This window comes from Salvelinus fontinalis, chromosome 38 (genome assembly GCF_029448725.1).
Source record: "Salvelinus fontinalis isolate EN_2023a chromosome 38, ASM2944872v1, whole genome shotgun sequence".
Classification (NCBI taxonomy): Eukaryota; Metazoa; Chordata; class Actinopteri; order Salmoniformes; family Salmonidae; genus Salvelinus; species Salvelinus fontinalis.
In genome coordinates, this window is record NC_074702.1 from 9,909,655 (window position 1) to 9,924,991 (window position 15,337).

The 15,337-nt window shown below is 41.2% G+C and overlaps 2 protein-coding genes and 1 pseudogene across 2 annotated transcripts; all 3 read right to left on the reverse strand.

The window, feature by feature from the left end:
• Window positions 1–3,848: 3,848 nt before the first annotated feature.
• LOC129837248 (zinc finger protein 426-like) lies at window positions 3,849–8,805 on the reverse strand. Its single transcript, XM_055903256.1, has 2 exons — window positions 8,081–8,805; window positions 3,849–5,445 (listed from the first exon to the last, which is right to left on the reverse strand). The coding sequence occupies exons 1-2, from the start codon at window positions 8,274–8,276 to the stop codon at window positions 4,427–4,429; spliced, it is 1,215 nt and encodes a 404-aa protein (XP_055759231.1). The 5' UTR covers window positions 8,277–8,805; the 3' UTR covers window positions 3,849–4,426.
• Window positions 8,806–8,907: 102 nt separating this feature from the next.
• On the reverse strand, window positions 8,908–11,075 carry LOC129837243 (zinc finger protein 45-like; annotated as a pseudogene).
• Window positions 11,076–11,506: 431 nt separating this feature from the next.
• On the reverse strand, window positions 11,507–13,844 carry LOC129837244 (zinc finger protein OZF-like). Its single transcript, XM_055903254.1, has 2 exons — window positions 13,562–13,844; window positions 11,507–13,264 (listed from the first exon to the last, which is right to left on the reverse strand). Exons 1-2 carry the CDS (start codon window positions 13,731–13,733, stop codon window positions 12,072–12,074), a joined length of 1,365 nt encoding a protein of 454 aa, XP_055759229.1. The 5' UTR covers window positions 13,734–13,844; the 3' UTR covers window positions 11,507–12,071.
• Between the last annotated feature and the right edge of the window lie 1,493 nt (window positions 13,845–15,337).

Below are 15,337 nucleotides of genomic sequence, written 5' to 3' on the forward strand. Positions count from 1 at the left end.
TTAATACATTTAACATTTAATACTCACCCATCTACACACAGTACCTCATAATGACAATGTGAAAATATGTTTTTAGAAATACATAAATATCTCATTTAAATAAGTATTCACACCACTGAGTCAATATGTTGTAGAAGCACCTTTGGAGGGGTATGTCTATCAGCTTTGCACATCTGGATTTGGGGAGTTTCTCAAGCTCTGTTAAGTTAGATAGGGAGCGGTGAAGAACAGCAATTTTCAATTCTTTCCACAGATTTAATGGGATTCAAGTTTGGGCTATGGCTGGGCGACTCAATAACTTATATTGTTCTGAAGCCATTCCAATGTTGTTTTGGCTGTATGCTTAGGGTCACTGTCCTGTTGCAGTGCAAATCTTCACACCAGTCCAAGGTCATTTGCATTCTGAAGCAGGTTCTCATTAAGTATTTTCCTCTATTCATTGTTCCCTCTATCCTTACCAGTCTTCCAGTCCCTGCTGCTGAAAAGCATCCCCATAGCATGATGCTGCCTCCACCATGCTTCATGGTAGCGATGTTTTTTTTTTTTTTTTTTTTTTTTTTTTTTTTTACAGGTGATGAGCTGTGTCTGGTTTTCTCCAGACAAAGCGCTTTGCATTCAGGCCAAAGTGTTCAATTTGTCTCATCAGACCACATAATCGTTTGCCTTATGATCTCCGTCTTTCACATGCCTTTTTGCAAACTCCAGGCATGCTGTCATGTGCCTTTTTCTCAGGAGTGGCTTCCATCTGGCTACTCTCCCATAAATCACAGATTGGTGAAGTGCTGTAGAGACTAGTCTTTTTGGCAGGTTCTCCCATCACAGCCAAGGAACTGTGTTCGTGGTCACCTCCCTGACCAAGGTCCTTCTTGCCCGGTTGCTCAGAAGGCAAGCTCTAGGCAGAGTCTGGGTAGTTCCAAATTTTTTCAATTTCCCAACGATGGAGACCACTGAGTTCTGGGAAACTTTCAACACTCTAGACATTGTTTTATACCCTTCCCCAGCTATTTGCCTCATCACAATTTTATCTCAGATCTAGAGAGTTCCTTGGACTTCATGGTATAGATTCTGCTCTGACATGCACTTCTACTTTAAGTTTTTATTGGCGAATCGCAACCAACTGGCAGGTGCATACACCACCACCTACTGTTCTGGAGTGTGAGGCAGGTCATGACCTATCTATACCACTATATTCTCTCAACTAACCCTGAATTTCTAATAAAATAAAATTCCCTACAAACCTCACTACTCCCGTCATCCCCACATAAAATACCACCTACTCCCCATTTCCGTCCAACCTCTCTGACCCTGTCAAACAACCTCTCCCTTTCTACGTCACACATTTCAAAAAATAATATCATGTTCCATTTCTTCTACCATACAGCCATTACACATTCCAGTATCATGTTTCCAAGAGGGATTAAATCCCGTATGCCCTAATCTCATCCTACACAACATAACTTTATCCCTTCTGTTCCCATGATAACACCATCTCCAGTACAGATTTCCTTGTACTATAAAAATATCTGCCCTTACTACTTTCATCCCATTGTCTCTGCCAGCAATCTAACCCATTTTCCAAATCAATGTTTTAATTTCCTCCAAACCCAACTGCACCTGTATATACATAATATTATTTTCACTACTTTTTTGGCCTTTATATCTACTATAAAATGTTCCATTAACTCCTTCATGAGCTGAAATCCAACAGAACTTAATTTCAATACCATTTTTTTGTAAGCCCAACAGCAGCTTTTTTTTAACCATAAATCCTAATGTTCTGACTTTCAAAACAAAATCCAATTTTATTTGTCACATACACTTTTAGCACATGTTATGTTATTGCAGGTATAGCGAAATGCTTTCCAGATCTTAAACTAAACAAACCGATGCAGAGTCCGAACATATTGCTACTCTTCTTGGTTGCACCTCCTCTATCCATTGCAATCCAACAACTAACGCAACCATTTCTGTTGAATCTACAGATAAATAATTTGTTAGTCTATTGCATAGATTAACATTGAACTCAGGAATAGATGCACCTGCTGCTGTCTTCCCATTCATGGGATCCTTTGAACCATCTGTATGCACTGCAAGACAGTAATAAAACTGATTAGTAATATATTGATCCACTATTGTTGCTACATGAGCTTCACACCACTTTATTTTATTCAATCAGGCTAAAATCGACATGTGGTCTTGTATAAAACCAGTGATACATTTCCTATTGCCACAGATGGCCCTATAACAAGCTCCCTGAGTCCATCTTTATAAACCCCTTTTCCAATTCTCTCTCTTGATATCTTTCATATTCCCAGCAGTCTTCCAATATTGTCAGTGTAGGATGATCTACCATACTACCCGTCAGTCTTGCCCAGTACGCCAGGGCTAGCTTAACTCATCTAAGGGAGTGGCATTTCCTCAGTCTCTACTTGTAAAGCCCCAACCGGTGTAGTTTTAAATGCACCATCGCACATCCTGAGTGCCCTCACTTGCATCCTATCAATGGACAACAGCGATATAAAATCCACAGAACCATATACAAAGCACCGATAATCTTTGGACAATCTCATCAAAGTACGATAAATATTCAGTAAAGATTGCCTATCTGCCCCCTCTGACATGCACTGTCAACTGTGGGACCTTATATAGACAGGTGTGTTTCTAAATCATGTCTGAACAATTGAATTGGCCACAGGTGGACTCCAATCAAGTTGTAGCTACATCAAGGATGATCAATGGAAATTGGATGCACCTTGTAACGGTTTTGACTTGAAGTTATTGTTTATAGTGGTGCCAGGTAAGTTGTGCCTACCAGAGAAAATATTGGTTTCTCCTTTTGGTTTGGGAGGGAATGAGTCCCATCTGGTCCGTCAAGTCTACACCAATACAAAGGACTCATGTAAAAGTCAGGATGGAAATACACTTTTCATAAACCCTAAAAACATTGGAATTAACTTCAAAACTGTATTATTTTGCGTGGCTTGTATTACCAATATAAAATGACCACACACATAATATAACAAATAATGAGTTATGGTTACTCCAGAAAAGGTCCTGTACCTCGGGCCTAAATGAGTCCAGCACGGTAAAGGAGTTCAGGGAACACAAGTGACCTTAGTCACGCAATGTTTGTCAGTTCATACAAGTGTAGTGTAAACCCAGTATCAAATCATACAATCAAAATAACAATTATTTTACCACACAACCATAAAGCGTATCAAATCTTAAGTCCTCAACTACACCTAACTACATAAATCATCACGGTATACATCACACCAAAACAAGTAAAATACCGTATACAAAAAGTTTGTAGTCGGTCAGTCAGACAATCCAATCCGCGAACAGATCTCCAGCGGAGAAAGGCCACGAAGAACAACCGAGAGGTGTAGTCCAACGGAAGCAAAGAGTGGATCCGATCCTGGGTAAACTTGCTATTAGTTTACAAAACAAACGGAATAGCGCGCTTCGTAACTGAGGGTTGACCACATCCTCGTTCGTGTCTCCACCACAACCCCACTGTTGCGCAGCATAGGCTGGATATTTAATTGGGAATTAAAGGGGAAGCGTCCTATTGGAAGGAGAAGCACTGAGACGGTTCATACAAATTCAGGGCCGTCACAACCTGAGCTAAGGAGTGTGATTATGTCATTGAGATTTCTGTATTTCATTTTCAATACATTTCTAAAAACATGTTTTCACTTTGTTATTATGGGGTATTGTGTGTAGATGGGTGTGATTTTTTAAAATCAATTTAGAGTACAGGCTGTAACACAACAGAATGTGGAATAAGTCCAGGGGTATGAATACTTTCTGAAGGCACAGTATTTTATAGAAATAAAAACAGTAGATTGAGAGAACTACATGTTTTAATGCACCTCTTGTATTGTCTGAAACACTCTCACTACACAGGAAACTACTGCCATGTTGTCAGGAGGATTTTCATCAGGTGGTCATTATGTTTTCTCCCTCTTGTGTATGTTCTCATACCTTCTAGGGGACTTCATCCATTTGAAGCATTTAGCAGCAATCAAATCCATTTCCTTTTTGTGACACGCTTTGTCAGGAACAGGTGTAGACTAACAGTGAAACATAATTGCACTGTCTTACCCAGAGCAACTTACAGTCAGTACATTCAAAACAGGTAAAACAACCACATATCAAGTCACTGCAAGAAAAATATTTTCTCAATAAAGCAGCTGAGTGAAACATGTATCACAAACAAAGTCTACAGTCAGTATTTTCTACACTAAAGTATTCTGTGCTTTGTCATTATGTCTTCCCAAACTTCCAGTCTATGCAAAGTCTCTGCCAGTCATGGCAGTGACGCCTTCTCTTCCATGTGAAATCTCATGCCTGTTGACTGGGTGCTAGTGCTGAAATACATGTCACAAAGATGGCAATGATATGGTTTTTCCCAAGTGGATCTTCATGTGTAGTTTCCGGTGATAATTCTGCTTGAATCCTTGGCCACAATACTGCCCTTATATGGTTTCACCCCTGTATGAGTCCTGATGTGCACTGTCAGATCAGGGTTTCTGCTGAAACATTTGCCACAAACAGGGCAGCGATGTGGTTTCTCCCCAGAGTGGCTCTTCATATGCACAGCCAGGTTTCCACTCTGACTGAATCCTTTGCCACAATCTTGACAGTGAAATGGCTTCTCCCCTGTATGACTCCTCAAATGCCTTTTCAGGAAAGCATCCCAAGCAAAATATTTACCACAAACATGACAACACTTTGCTCCGATGTGAGTTTGTAGGCGATCTATCATACTTTCTGTGGACTGACAGAATTTTCCACACACACCACAAAGATGTTCTTTATCCTGTGTGTGCGTTTGCACGTGATTTAATAAAGAAGTCATGGAGTCAAATTGCTTTCCACATACCTTACAACTAGGAGAAGCATCCCAGCTTACACTGGGTCTCGAGTGTGATTTTAGATGGTTCAATTTCCTGTCCTTAACACTATGAGAACTTTGTCCTTTTACCGTCTTTGTCCTCTTTGATTTGAGTGGCTTTAACGTTAGACCTGACAGAGGTCCTCCACTCTCCATCTTGTCAATATGTCCTCTGTTTTCACTCTGAGCTGCAGAACACTCTCTATCTACTGCAGAGAAGGGCTGAGGCTCTCTGGTTGGTTCTGATACACCATAGTCTTCTACATAAGGTTCTGTTTTGATCTGTTCTGTTGAGGTGCTGGGTAGAGAGTATCTCTCTCCATGTGAGGACTGAGTTGGGTCCTGATAATAGCCACTTGATACACAGCCGTAAGAATTGATAAACTCATTGAAATTATTATCTTCCTCCTGACTGGTCCTTGGTTCATCCTGTTCATCTTTCATCTGTGTGGGTTCTGGGGCCTTCTGCCCCAGACTGGGGTCCCACTCCTGCTGCTCGGGGGAAACCACCTCATCAGACACAGTGACAGTGAGCTGCTGGGGGTCTGGACAGGAGAGAGGGATGAAATAGAAAACTCAAGAGCTGACTTGACATACGCAGATAACAACAAATGTTCCCACAACTTTATTTGAATATTTCCTTAAGCGTCTCATTCGGTCATTAACTAACGTTTTCATAGGAATGTTCCCGGGATGTGCAAGGCATGTTTCCAAGAGACCATTCCTTTAATGTCAAATAGAAAGTAATATAAATGTTATTGACATGTTTCATGGGAATGTTGCAAGAACATTCATGTCTCCAGTTTTTTGCTGGTTAGGAGAATATTCCATCAATGTCCCACCAAACATACACAGACCATGGTTGCCATGTTCTCAGAACATGAAATATTAATGCTCGAGACATGTTTAATAGGGACGTTGCAAAAACATTTGTGTCCACAAAATAAAAACATTTTACACATCACTGTTGCCAAGCCAATTAAGGCCGATTAGTGAACCCCTGATTGATTCACAACTCTTTGTCTGTTGGCAAGGTTAGGGATACTCACACACACAATGCTTTTAACATACTGTGCCTTCAACTTGCAAATATTTGACATACATGATTATATTGTGCATGTTCAATTAATCAGTACTTATTATTCAACATGTCCACACCTGGGATTTGAACTCTCACCCCCTTAATTCACAGTACTCCAATCTTCCTGCTACGCCATCATGTCTGTGTAAAGTAGGCTGTCAGTTCATCTGATTATTCTCTTATTTATTTTTTATTTTCTTATTCCAGCAATTTAAGGGCTTTCTCTATAGTTGTCTAATATTGATGGGTCATATTAACCTGTTTTAATGATACTTCTGAATCACTATGATCAATCAAATATTTTCTTGGGTTTACTTTAACAGAGATTCACTTCAAACACTGGTGTGTTGTAACTGTTGCCAAATAATGACTAACATTTTGCTAAGAATGTGAGAGTAGGTCGACTCTCCTGCGGGTCTCAAACCAAGGCCACTAGCACCAATGACGAACAACCTAACGACTGTCCCAATGAGGGTTATTTCTAGTGCAGGGCTCTCCAACCCTGTTCCTGGAGAGCTACCCTCCTGTAGGTTTTCATTCCAACCTCAGTTGTAACTAACCTGTTTCAGTTTATTCACCAGCTAATTAGGATATGTCGGTGTGCTAGATTAGGGTTAGAGTGAAAACCTACAGGATGGTAGCTCTCCAGGAAGAGTTGGACAGCCCTGCTCTAGGGCATGTGCTCATTGGGAAAGGGGGATACTTAGTCAGTTGTACAACTGAATGCCTTCAACTGAAATGTGTCTTCCGCATTTAACCCAACCCCTCTGAATCAGAGAGGTGCGGGGGACTGCCTTAATCGACATCCACGTCGGCGCCCGAGGGACAGTGGGTTAACTGCCTTGCTCAGGGGCAGAGCCACAGATTTTTACCTTGTCAGCTGGGGATTCGATCCAGTAACCTTCTTGTTACTGGCCCAACACTAACCAATAGTTAGGCCCTGTCAAGAAGAAACCCTAACCCTCCTCCCTAGACACTTGTGTAGACCTGAAACAACGTGATATGTGTAAGCAATAGGGTGAATGAACTTTGAAGTAACTCTCAGTTCTGTTAAAAGTCCACTCAAGAAAAACGGATTGATCCTAGTGATTGAGGAGTATCATCAAAACAGGTTAATATGCTGCACAAACATTAGATAATATAGAAAGCCCTTCAATTGTTGAAATAAGTCAATCAAATCAATGAGAGAAAAGTCCAATTAACTGATAACTGACACAGACATGGTGGCGTAGCAGGAAGATCTGAATGATGTGAACCAATAGGTTGTGAGTTCAAATCCCAGGTGAGGACATGTTGCATGATAATCGCTGTATATATCAACATGCACAATGTAATCATGTAAGTCAAATGTGGTAGTTGAAAACAGTGTGTTAAAAGCACTGTGGGTGTGTGAGTAACCCTAACCTTGACAACAGACAAAGAGCTGTGAATGGTTTACCAACCAGGGCCTTGATGGGCTTGGCAAAAGAAACGTGATGTGCAATGCTTTTTTTTGGGGGGGGGGGGGGGGGGGGGGGTAGAACGTTTCTTTCGGAACAAATCAGGCGACTGGTGACAACTGATACACAGAAATGTTATTGCAATGTTCCCATGAAATGTGTCTAGAATATCTTACATTCCGAGAACTTGGCAACCATGTCCTGTGTATAATTTGTGGGACGTTGTTAGAATATTCTCCTAACCCTCAGAAAACTGGACACATTAATGTTTTTGCAACGTCCCATAAAGCGCGCCTAGAACATTGATGTTATATATTCTGATAACATTGTAGCCACGTTCTTGATAAGATATGTGTGACATTAAAGGGAATGTTCTAACTTCAACACCAAAACATGCTAACGGGTTCTCAAAATGTTTTTGCTAACATAGATATGTTTCCATAACTAACGGAAAACTGGACAAACAAACCTGGGACGATTACGGGTAACATAAAATATATATATAAGTCCTCACCCTAGAATTGTTAGCCGGGTAGTTAGATGGGTTTAAGATTGAGTAATCTTCTTACAGACATTGGAACTTTCTACACTCTCAACATTTTATTACATTGATAGCTTATCGTGTCTCATATTAAACGAATGTTGAAAATACAAACACACCTTCTTGTCTATGTAACTTGATATCTGCCTTAGTAAGGATATCAAGCGTGATCCGTAGACGCCTGTTCTCCTCCTTTGTGTGAGAAACCTCTTCCTGGTACTCTGCTATCGTTTCTTCAACGACACCAAATATCTCTTCCGCTGCAGCTATTAATTTCTGGTTTAGAACCATTCTCAATAACTCTATTTTAGACATTTGTAATGAAGGAACGTTTGCTAGATAGCTACCAAGTCCAAAAATATAAAGAGCGCTGAGGCAAAGCCAGAGTGTTTCACTCTCCCCTAACTCTGTCCGGAACAAGGCCAATGCGTTTATATGGGCTTATTTTTGACCCAAGGTTGTCGCCTACTTTCCCACTGTAAGGGCGGAGACATGAGCATCTCGTCATTATATATTCTTTGTGCGTGCACGACAAAATACATTTTGCTCTATCGCCACCTGCTGGAGCGGAAGGGGCAGGTCGTGAAGCTCCTGCAGTTTGCACCAGAGTTGATTCTAATTTCAAGAAAGACACTGATTACTGGGCAAAATAAATTATTATCTTGTCATTGATCAGATTGAATAAGTGTTTCCCAAACTATTCTCCAGTGTCTGTATAATTTTATTCGAGCACAGAAAATAGACCTAAATGTAATAGACTGCAGAGCTGGTGGCGCTGCTACAGCACTACTGGTGCAAATCTGAAGTTTAGATCAATCAATGCCTCCCTAGATCACTAAAGTACGCTAAAAATAGAATACACCATAATGCTATCACTAATCCAACATTCTCATGTCTGCAATTAATTAAAGGAAGATGAGTGATGTATTTCATAGGAATACAGAACTCAGAGAACTACATGTTTTAATGCACCTCTTGTATTGTCTGAAACACTCTCACTACACAGGAAACTACTGCCATGTTGTCAGGAGGATTTTCATCAGGTAGTCATTATGTTTTCTCCCTCTTGTGTATGTTCTCATACCTTCTAGGGGACTTCATCCATTTGAATAACAAGTATATGGCTTCTCTCCTGTGTCAATTGGACTGTTGGAGTACTGTTCTTGCATTAACATTTTGGTCATTTAGTTGACACTTACCCAGAGTGACTTACAGTCAGTGGATTCAAAACAGGTAAAACAACCACATATCAAGTCACTGCAAGTAAAAACTCCTCAATAAAGCAGCTGAGTGAAACATGTATCACAAACAAAGTCTACAGTCAGTATTTTCTACACTAAAGTATTCTGTGCATTGTCATTATGTATTCCCAAACTTCCAGTCTATGCAAAGTCTCTGCCAGTCATGGCAGTGACGCCTTCTCTTCCATGTGAAATCTCATGCCTGTTGACTGGGTGCTAGTGCTGAAATACATGTCACAAAGATGGCAATGATATGGTTTTTCCCAAGTGGATCTTCATGTGTAGTTTCCGGTGATAATTCTGCTTGAATCCTTGGCCACAATACTGCCCTTATATGGTTTCACCCCTGTATGAGTCCTGATGTGCACTGTCAGATCAGGGTTTCTGCTGAAACATTTGCCACAAACAGGGCAGCGATGTGGTTTCTCCCCAGAGTGGCTCTTCATATGCACAGCCAGGTTTCCACTCTGACTGAATCCTTTGCCACAATCCTGGCATTGATGTGGTTTCTCCCCTGTGTGGCTCCTCATATGTAAGTTTAGGTGTCCACGCTGAGTAAATCCTTTGCCACAATCTTGACAGTGAAATGGCTTCTCCCCCGTATGACTCCTCAAATGCCTTTTCAGGAAAGTATCCCAAGCAAAATATTTACCACAAACATGACAACACTTTGCTCTGATGTGAGTTTGTAGGTGATCTATCATACTTTCTGTGGACTGACAGAATTTTCCACACACACCACAAAGATGTTCTTTATCCTGTGTGTGCGTTTGCACATGATTTAATAAAGAAGCCATGGAGTCAAATTGCTTTCCACATACCTTACAACTAGGAGAAGCATCCCAGCTTACACTGGGTCTCGAGTGTGATTTTAGATGGCTCAATTTCCTGTCCTTAACACTATGAGAACTTTGTCCTTTTACCGTCTTTGTCCTCTTTGATTTGAGTGGCTTTAACGTTAGACCTGACAGAGGTCCTCCACTCTCCATCTTGTCAATATGTCCTCTGTTTTCACTCTGAGCTGCAGAACACTCTCTATCTACTGCAGAGAAGGGCTGAGGCTCTCTGGTTGGTTCTGATACACCATAGTCTTCTACATAAGGTTCTGTTTTGATCTGTTCTGTTGAGGTGCTGGGTAGAGAGTATCTCTCTCCATGTGAGGACTGAGTTTGGTCCTGATAATAGCCACTTGATACACAGCCGTAAGAATTGATAAACTCATTGAAATTATTCTCATCCTCCTGACTGGTCCTTGGTTCTTCCTGTTCATCTTTCATCTGTGTGGGTTCTGGGTCCGTCTGCCCCAGACTGGGGTTCCACTCCTGCTGCTCGGGGGAAAACACCTCATCAGACACGGCGACAGTGAGCTGCTGGATGTCTGGAGAGAAGGATGAAATAAAAAACTCATGAGCTGACTTGACGTAGTTAGCGAGGCTTACAATAATAATCGTATTACAGACACTGGTTTTGTAACTAACTAGCTACACTCTCAAAAAGTAAATACACATTGATAGCTTAACATGTCTCATATTAAATTCATGTTGAAAAAATAAGCACACACCTGCTCGACTATGTAACTTGATCTCTGGCTTGGTGCGGACATCCAGCATGCTCCGTAGACGCCTGTTCTCCTCCTTTGTGTGAGAAACCTCTTCCTGGTACTCTGCTATCGTTTCTTCAACGACACCAAATATCTCCTCAGCTGCCGCTATCAATTTCTGGTTGAGTAACACTCTCAAGTACTCTATTTTAGACATGTTTTTATAAGGAAAGCTGTCTAACTAGCTAAGTTAGCCAGCTAGCTACCAACGTAACTAAGTCAAGAAGACAAAGAGCGCTGTCATTCTCTGCGTGGACGGCATAATACATGTTGCACTGTCGCCCCCTGCTGGAGCGGAAGACGCAGGTCGTGGCGATCCTGCAGGTGGCGCCAGAGTCTGCTGCTTTTGAGAAGAGGACACTGATTACTGGGCAAAATGAATTCATATCTCGTCATTCATACTACTAATTACTGATCAGATTGACTAAGTATTTCCCAATCTATTCTTGGAGGTCCTCCAGTGTCTGTATAATTTTATTCTAGTACAGAAAATAGACCTAAATGTAATAGACTGCAGAGCTGGTGGCGCTGCTACAGCACTACTGGTGCAAATCTGAAGTTTAGATCAATCAATGCCTCCCTAGATCACTAAAGTACGCTAAAAATAGAATACACCATACTGCTATCATTAATCCAACATTCTCATGTCTGCAATTAATTAAGGAAGAGGGACATATTTCCTAGAAATAAAGAATGACAGTAGATTTAGGGAATGAGATGTTTTTATGCACTTCTCATATTGTCTGAAAGACTCTCCCTATATGGAACAACTGCCATGTTGTCATGAGGTATTTTGTCAGGTTGTCATTATGTTTTCTCCCTCTTGTGAATGTTGATTCACAAGAATCTTCTAGGGGAGTTCATCCATTTTAAGCATTTAGCAGCAATCATTGCCTTATGTATGTTTTTTATAAAACAATGACACGGTTTCTCTCCTGTGTCAATTTAATTTCTTGCATTTACATTTTGGTCATTTAGTTGACACTTACCCAGAGTGACTTACAGTCAGTATATTCAAAACAGGTAAAACAACCACATATTAACAGTCACTGCAAGTAAAACCTTTCCTCAATAAAGCGGCTGAGTGAAACATGTATCACAAACAAAGTCTACAGTCAGTATTTTCTACACTAAAGTATTCTGTGCATTGTCATTATGTATTCCCAAACTTCCAGTTTATGCAAAGCCTCTGCCAGTCATGGCAGTGACGCCTTCTCTTCCATGTGAAATCTCATGCCTGTTGACTGGGTGCTAGTGCTGAAATACATGTCACAAAGATGGCAATGATATGGTTTTTCCCAAGTGGATCTTCATGTGCAGTTTCCGGTGATAATTCTGCTTGAATCCTTGGCCACAATATTGGCACTTATATGGTTTCACCCCTGTATGAGTCCTCATGTGCACTGTCAGATCAGGGTTTCTTATGAAACATTTTCCGCATAAACGACAGCAAAATGGCCTCTCCCCTGTGTGAATCTTCATGTGTGTGTTCATATAAGATTTACTGCTGAAACATTTCCCACAAACAGGGCAGCAATGCGGTTTCTCCCCAGAGTGGCTCTTCATATGCACAGCCAGGTTTCCACTCTGACTGAATCCTTTGCCACAAAACTGGCAGCGGTACGGTCTCTCCCCTGTATGAATCCTCTTGTGCGCTGTGAGATCTGGATTTTTTCTGAAACACTTGCCACAATCAGGACAGCGAAACGATTTCTCCCCTGGGTGAACCTTCATATGATCATTCAGCTCAGCACTCCCAGGGAAAAATGTACCACAAACATGACAAACTCTAGCTCCAACGTGGGTTTCTATATGATCTAACATACTTTCTGTGGACTCGAAGTGTATTCCACACACACCACATAGACATTCTTTGTCCTGTGCATGCTTTCTTGCATGATTCACTAAAGAAGCTAAGTAGGAGAAATACATTCCACAAAATTTACAGTGGATATAGGCACTTTGTTTTCTTACTGTCTGTGATCTCTTTGATTTAAGTTGCTTTGAATCTGAAAGAGGTCTACTCTCTACCCCTTTGACACATTTCATGATTTTATTCTGAGCTGCAGAAGACTCTGTATCTTCTGCAAAGAGGGGCTGAGACTCACGGGATGGTTCTGATACTCCATTGTCTTCTGCATCAAGTTCTGGTTTGATCTGTATCATGTTCTGTTCAGTGGAGGTGCTGTGTAGAGAGTAGTTCCTCTGTGCAGTCGAGGTGCTAGGAAGACAGTACGTCTCTTCGTAGTCTTCACTTTGGGTTTCATAAAGAAGTGAGGACTGAGTCAGGTCCTGGTGGTTGGAGTCATTTTTCAAAGATGACTCTAGTTCCTCTGGTTCCTCTTTTATCTGTATGTAATGTGGATCTTCCTGCCCCAGACTGGGGCTCCACTCCTGCTCACAGTGTTGCTGCTCAGGGAGAACCTCCTTTTCAGATACAGGGTGAGTGGGCTGTTGGATGTCTGGAGGGAAGGATAGAGAATTAAATAAAACATCTAAAATGTTGACATGAATAGTATTCTAGTTAGATAGTATCTAAATACCTAGTTAGCTAACACAGCTGATAGCTGTTATATTTTAAACGTTCTTTGCATTTGTCAAGTGGTCAATAACATGATTTATCAACCAAAACCAATGACAATGTAGCTAACATAGCTAGCTATATTGTCATTGGTTTTGGTTGATAAATCATGACATTGACCACTTGACACATGCAACGAACGTTTAAAATATAACAGCTATCAGCCTCAGCCACACACCTATTCTGTGTAATAGTATATCTGGTTTAATAACGATATCCAGCATGCTACGCAGACGGCTGTTCTCTTCCTGGTACTCTGCTATTGTTTCTTCAACGACGCCGAATATCTCCTCAGCTGCCATTGTCAATCTCTGGTTGAGAAACACTCTCAAAAACTCTATTTTAGACATTTTTAGAGGAGAAACGTTGGGCAGCTTGCTAGCGGATAATCACAGGTACATTTGCAACAACATAGCGTAGACACCGTAAGCGTTAAACAAAGGAGGGCGTTCCTTTGAGCACGGCGGCAAACACATGCTGCACTATTGCCACCTGCTGGAACGGAATGTGACTTCGGTCTTTCAAATTCGTGTATTTTTTTCTCGTCCAAAAAGCTTATCTGGGAAGGGGTAACATAGTCAGTTGTATGGGGGCAATTTCACGCCTTATGTATTGATTCTAAATCAAATAAAACATGAACATTAAAAATAAAGTTGAGAATGTAAACATTATATTTTCGAGGACGGGTGAAATAATGGATGTTGAAATCAAAAACCAAACAATAGAAAGCAAAATGTATAGAATTATGAACAAAAACATAATACATTTTTTATTTTATTTATTTCACCTTTATTTAACCAGGTAGGCTAGTTGAGAACAAGTTCTCATCTGCAACTGCGACCTGGCCAAGATAAAGCATAGCAGTTCTACACATACAACAACACAGAGTTACACATGGAATAAACAAATCATACACTCAATAATACAGTAGAACAAAAGAAAACAAAAAGTTTATATACAGAGAGTGCAAATGAGGTAAGATAAGGGAGTTAAGGCAATAAATAGACCATGGTGGCGAAGTAATTACAATATAGCAATTAAACACTGGAATGGTAGATGTGCAGAAGATTAATGTGCAAGTAGAGATACTGGGGTGCAAAGGAGCAAGATAAATACATAAATACAGTATGGGGATGAGGTAGGTAGATAGATGGGCTGTTTACAGATGGGTTATGTACAGGTGCAGTGATCTGTGAGCTGCTCTGACAGCTGGTGCTTAAAGCTAGTGAGGGAGATATGAGTCTCCAGCTTCAGAGATTTTTGCAGTTCGTTCCAGTCATTGGCAGCAGAGAACTGGAAGGAAAGACGACCAAAGGAGGAATTGGCTTTGGGGGTGACCAGTGAGATATACCTGCTGGAGCCCGTGCTACGAGTGGGTGCTGCTATGGTGACCAGTGAGCTGAGATAAGGCGGGGCTTTACCCAGCAGAGACTTGTAGATAACCTGTAGCCAGTGGGTTTGGCGACGAGTATGAAGCGAGGGCCAACCAACGAGAGCGTACAGGTCGCAATGGTGGGTAGTATATGGGGCTTTGGTGACAAAACGGATGGCACTGTGATAGACTGCATCCAGTTTGTTGAGTAGAGTGTTGGAGGCTATTTTATAGATGACATCACCGAAGTCGAGGATCGGTAGAATGGTCAGTTTTACGAGGGTATGGTTGGCAGCATGAGTGAAGGATGCTTTGTTGTGATATAGGAAGCCGATTCTAGATTTCATTTTGGATTGGAGATGCTTAATGTGAGTCTGGAAGGAGAGTTTACAGTCTAACCAGACACCTAGGTATTTGTAGTTGTCCACGTATTCTAAGTCAGAGCCGTCCAGAGACATCAAAAGCAAAACCCCCAAAACTTGTAGGTGTAGGTAACTGGTTCGCCATACACCTGCGCTGAACGTTGCCCAACAGGTAAGCCTGTCTGTCATGTTCATTGATTGGGTTAAAACGAACCTTCGC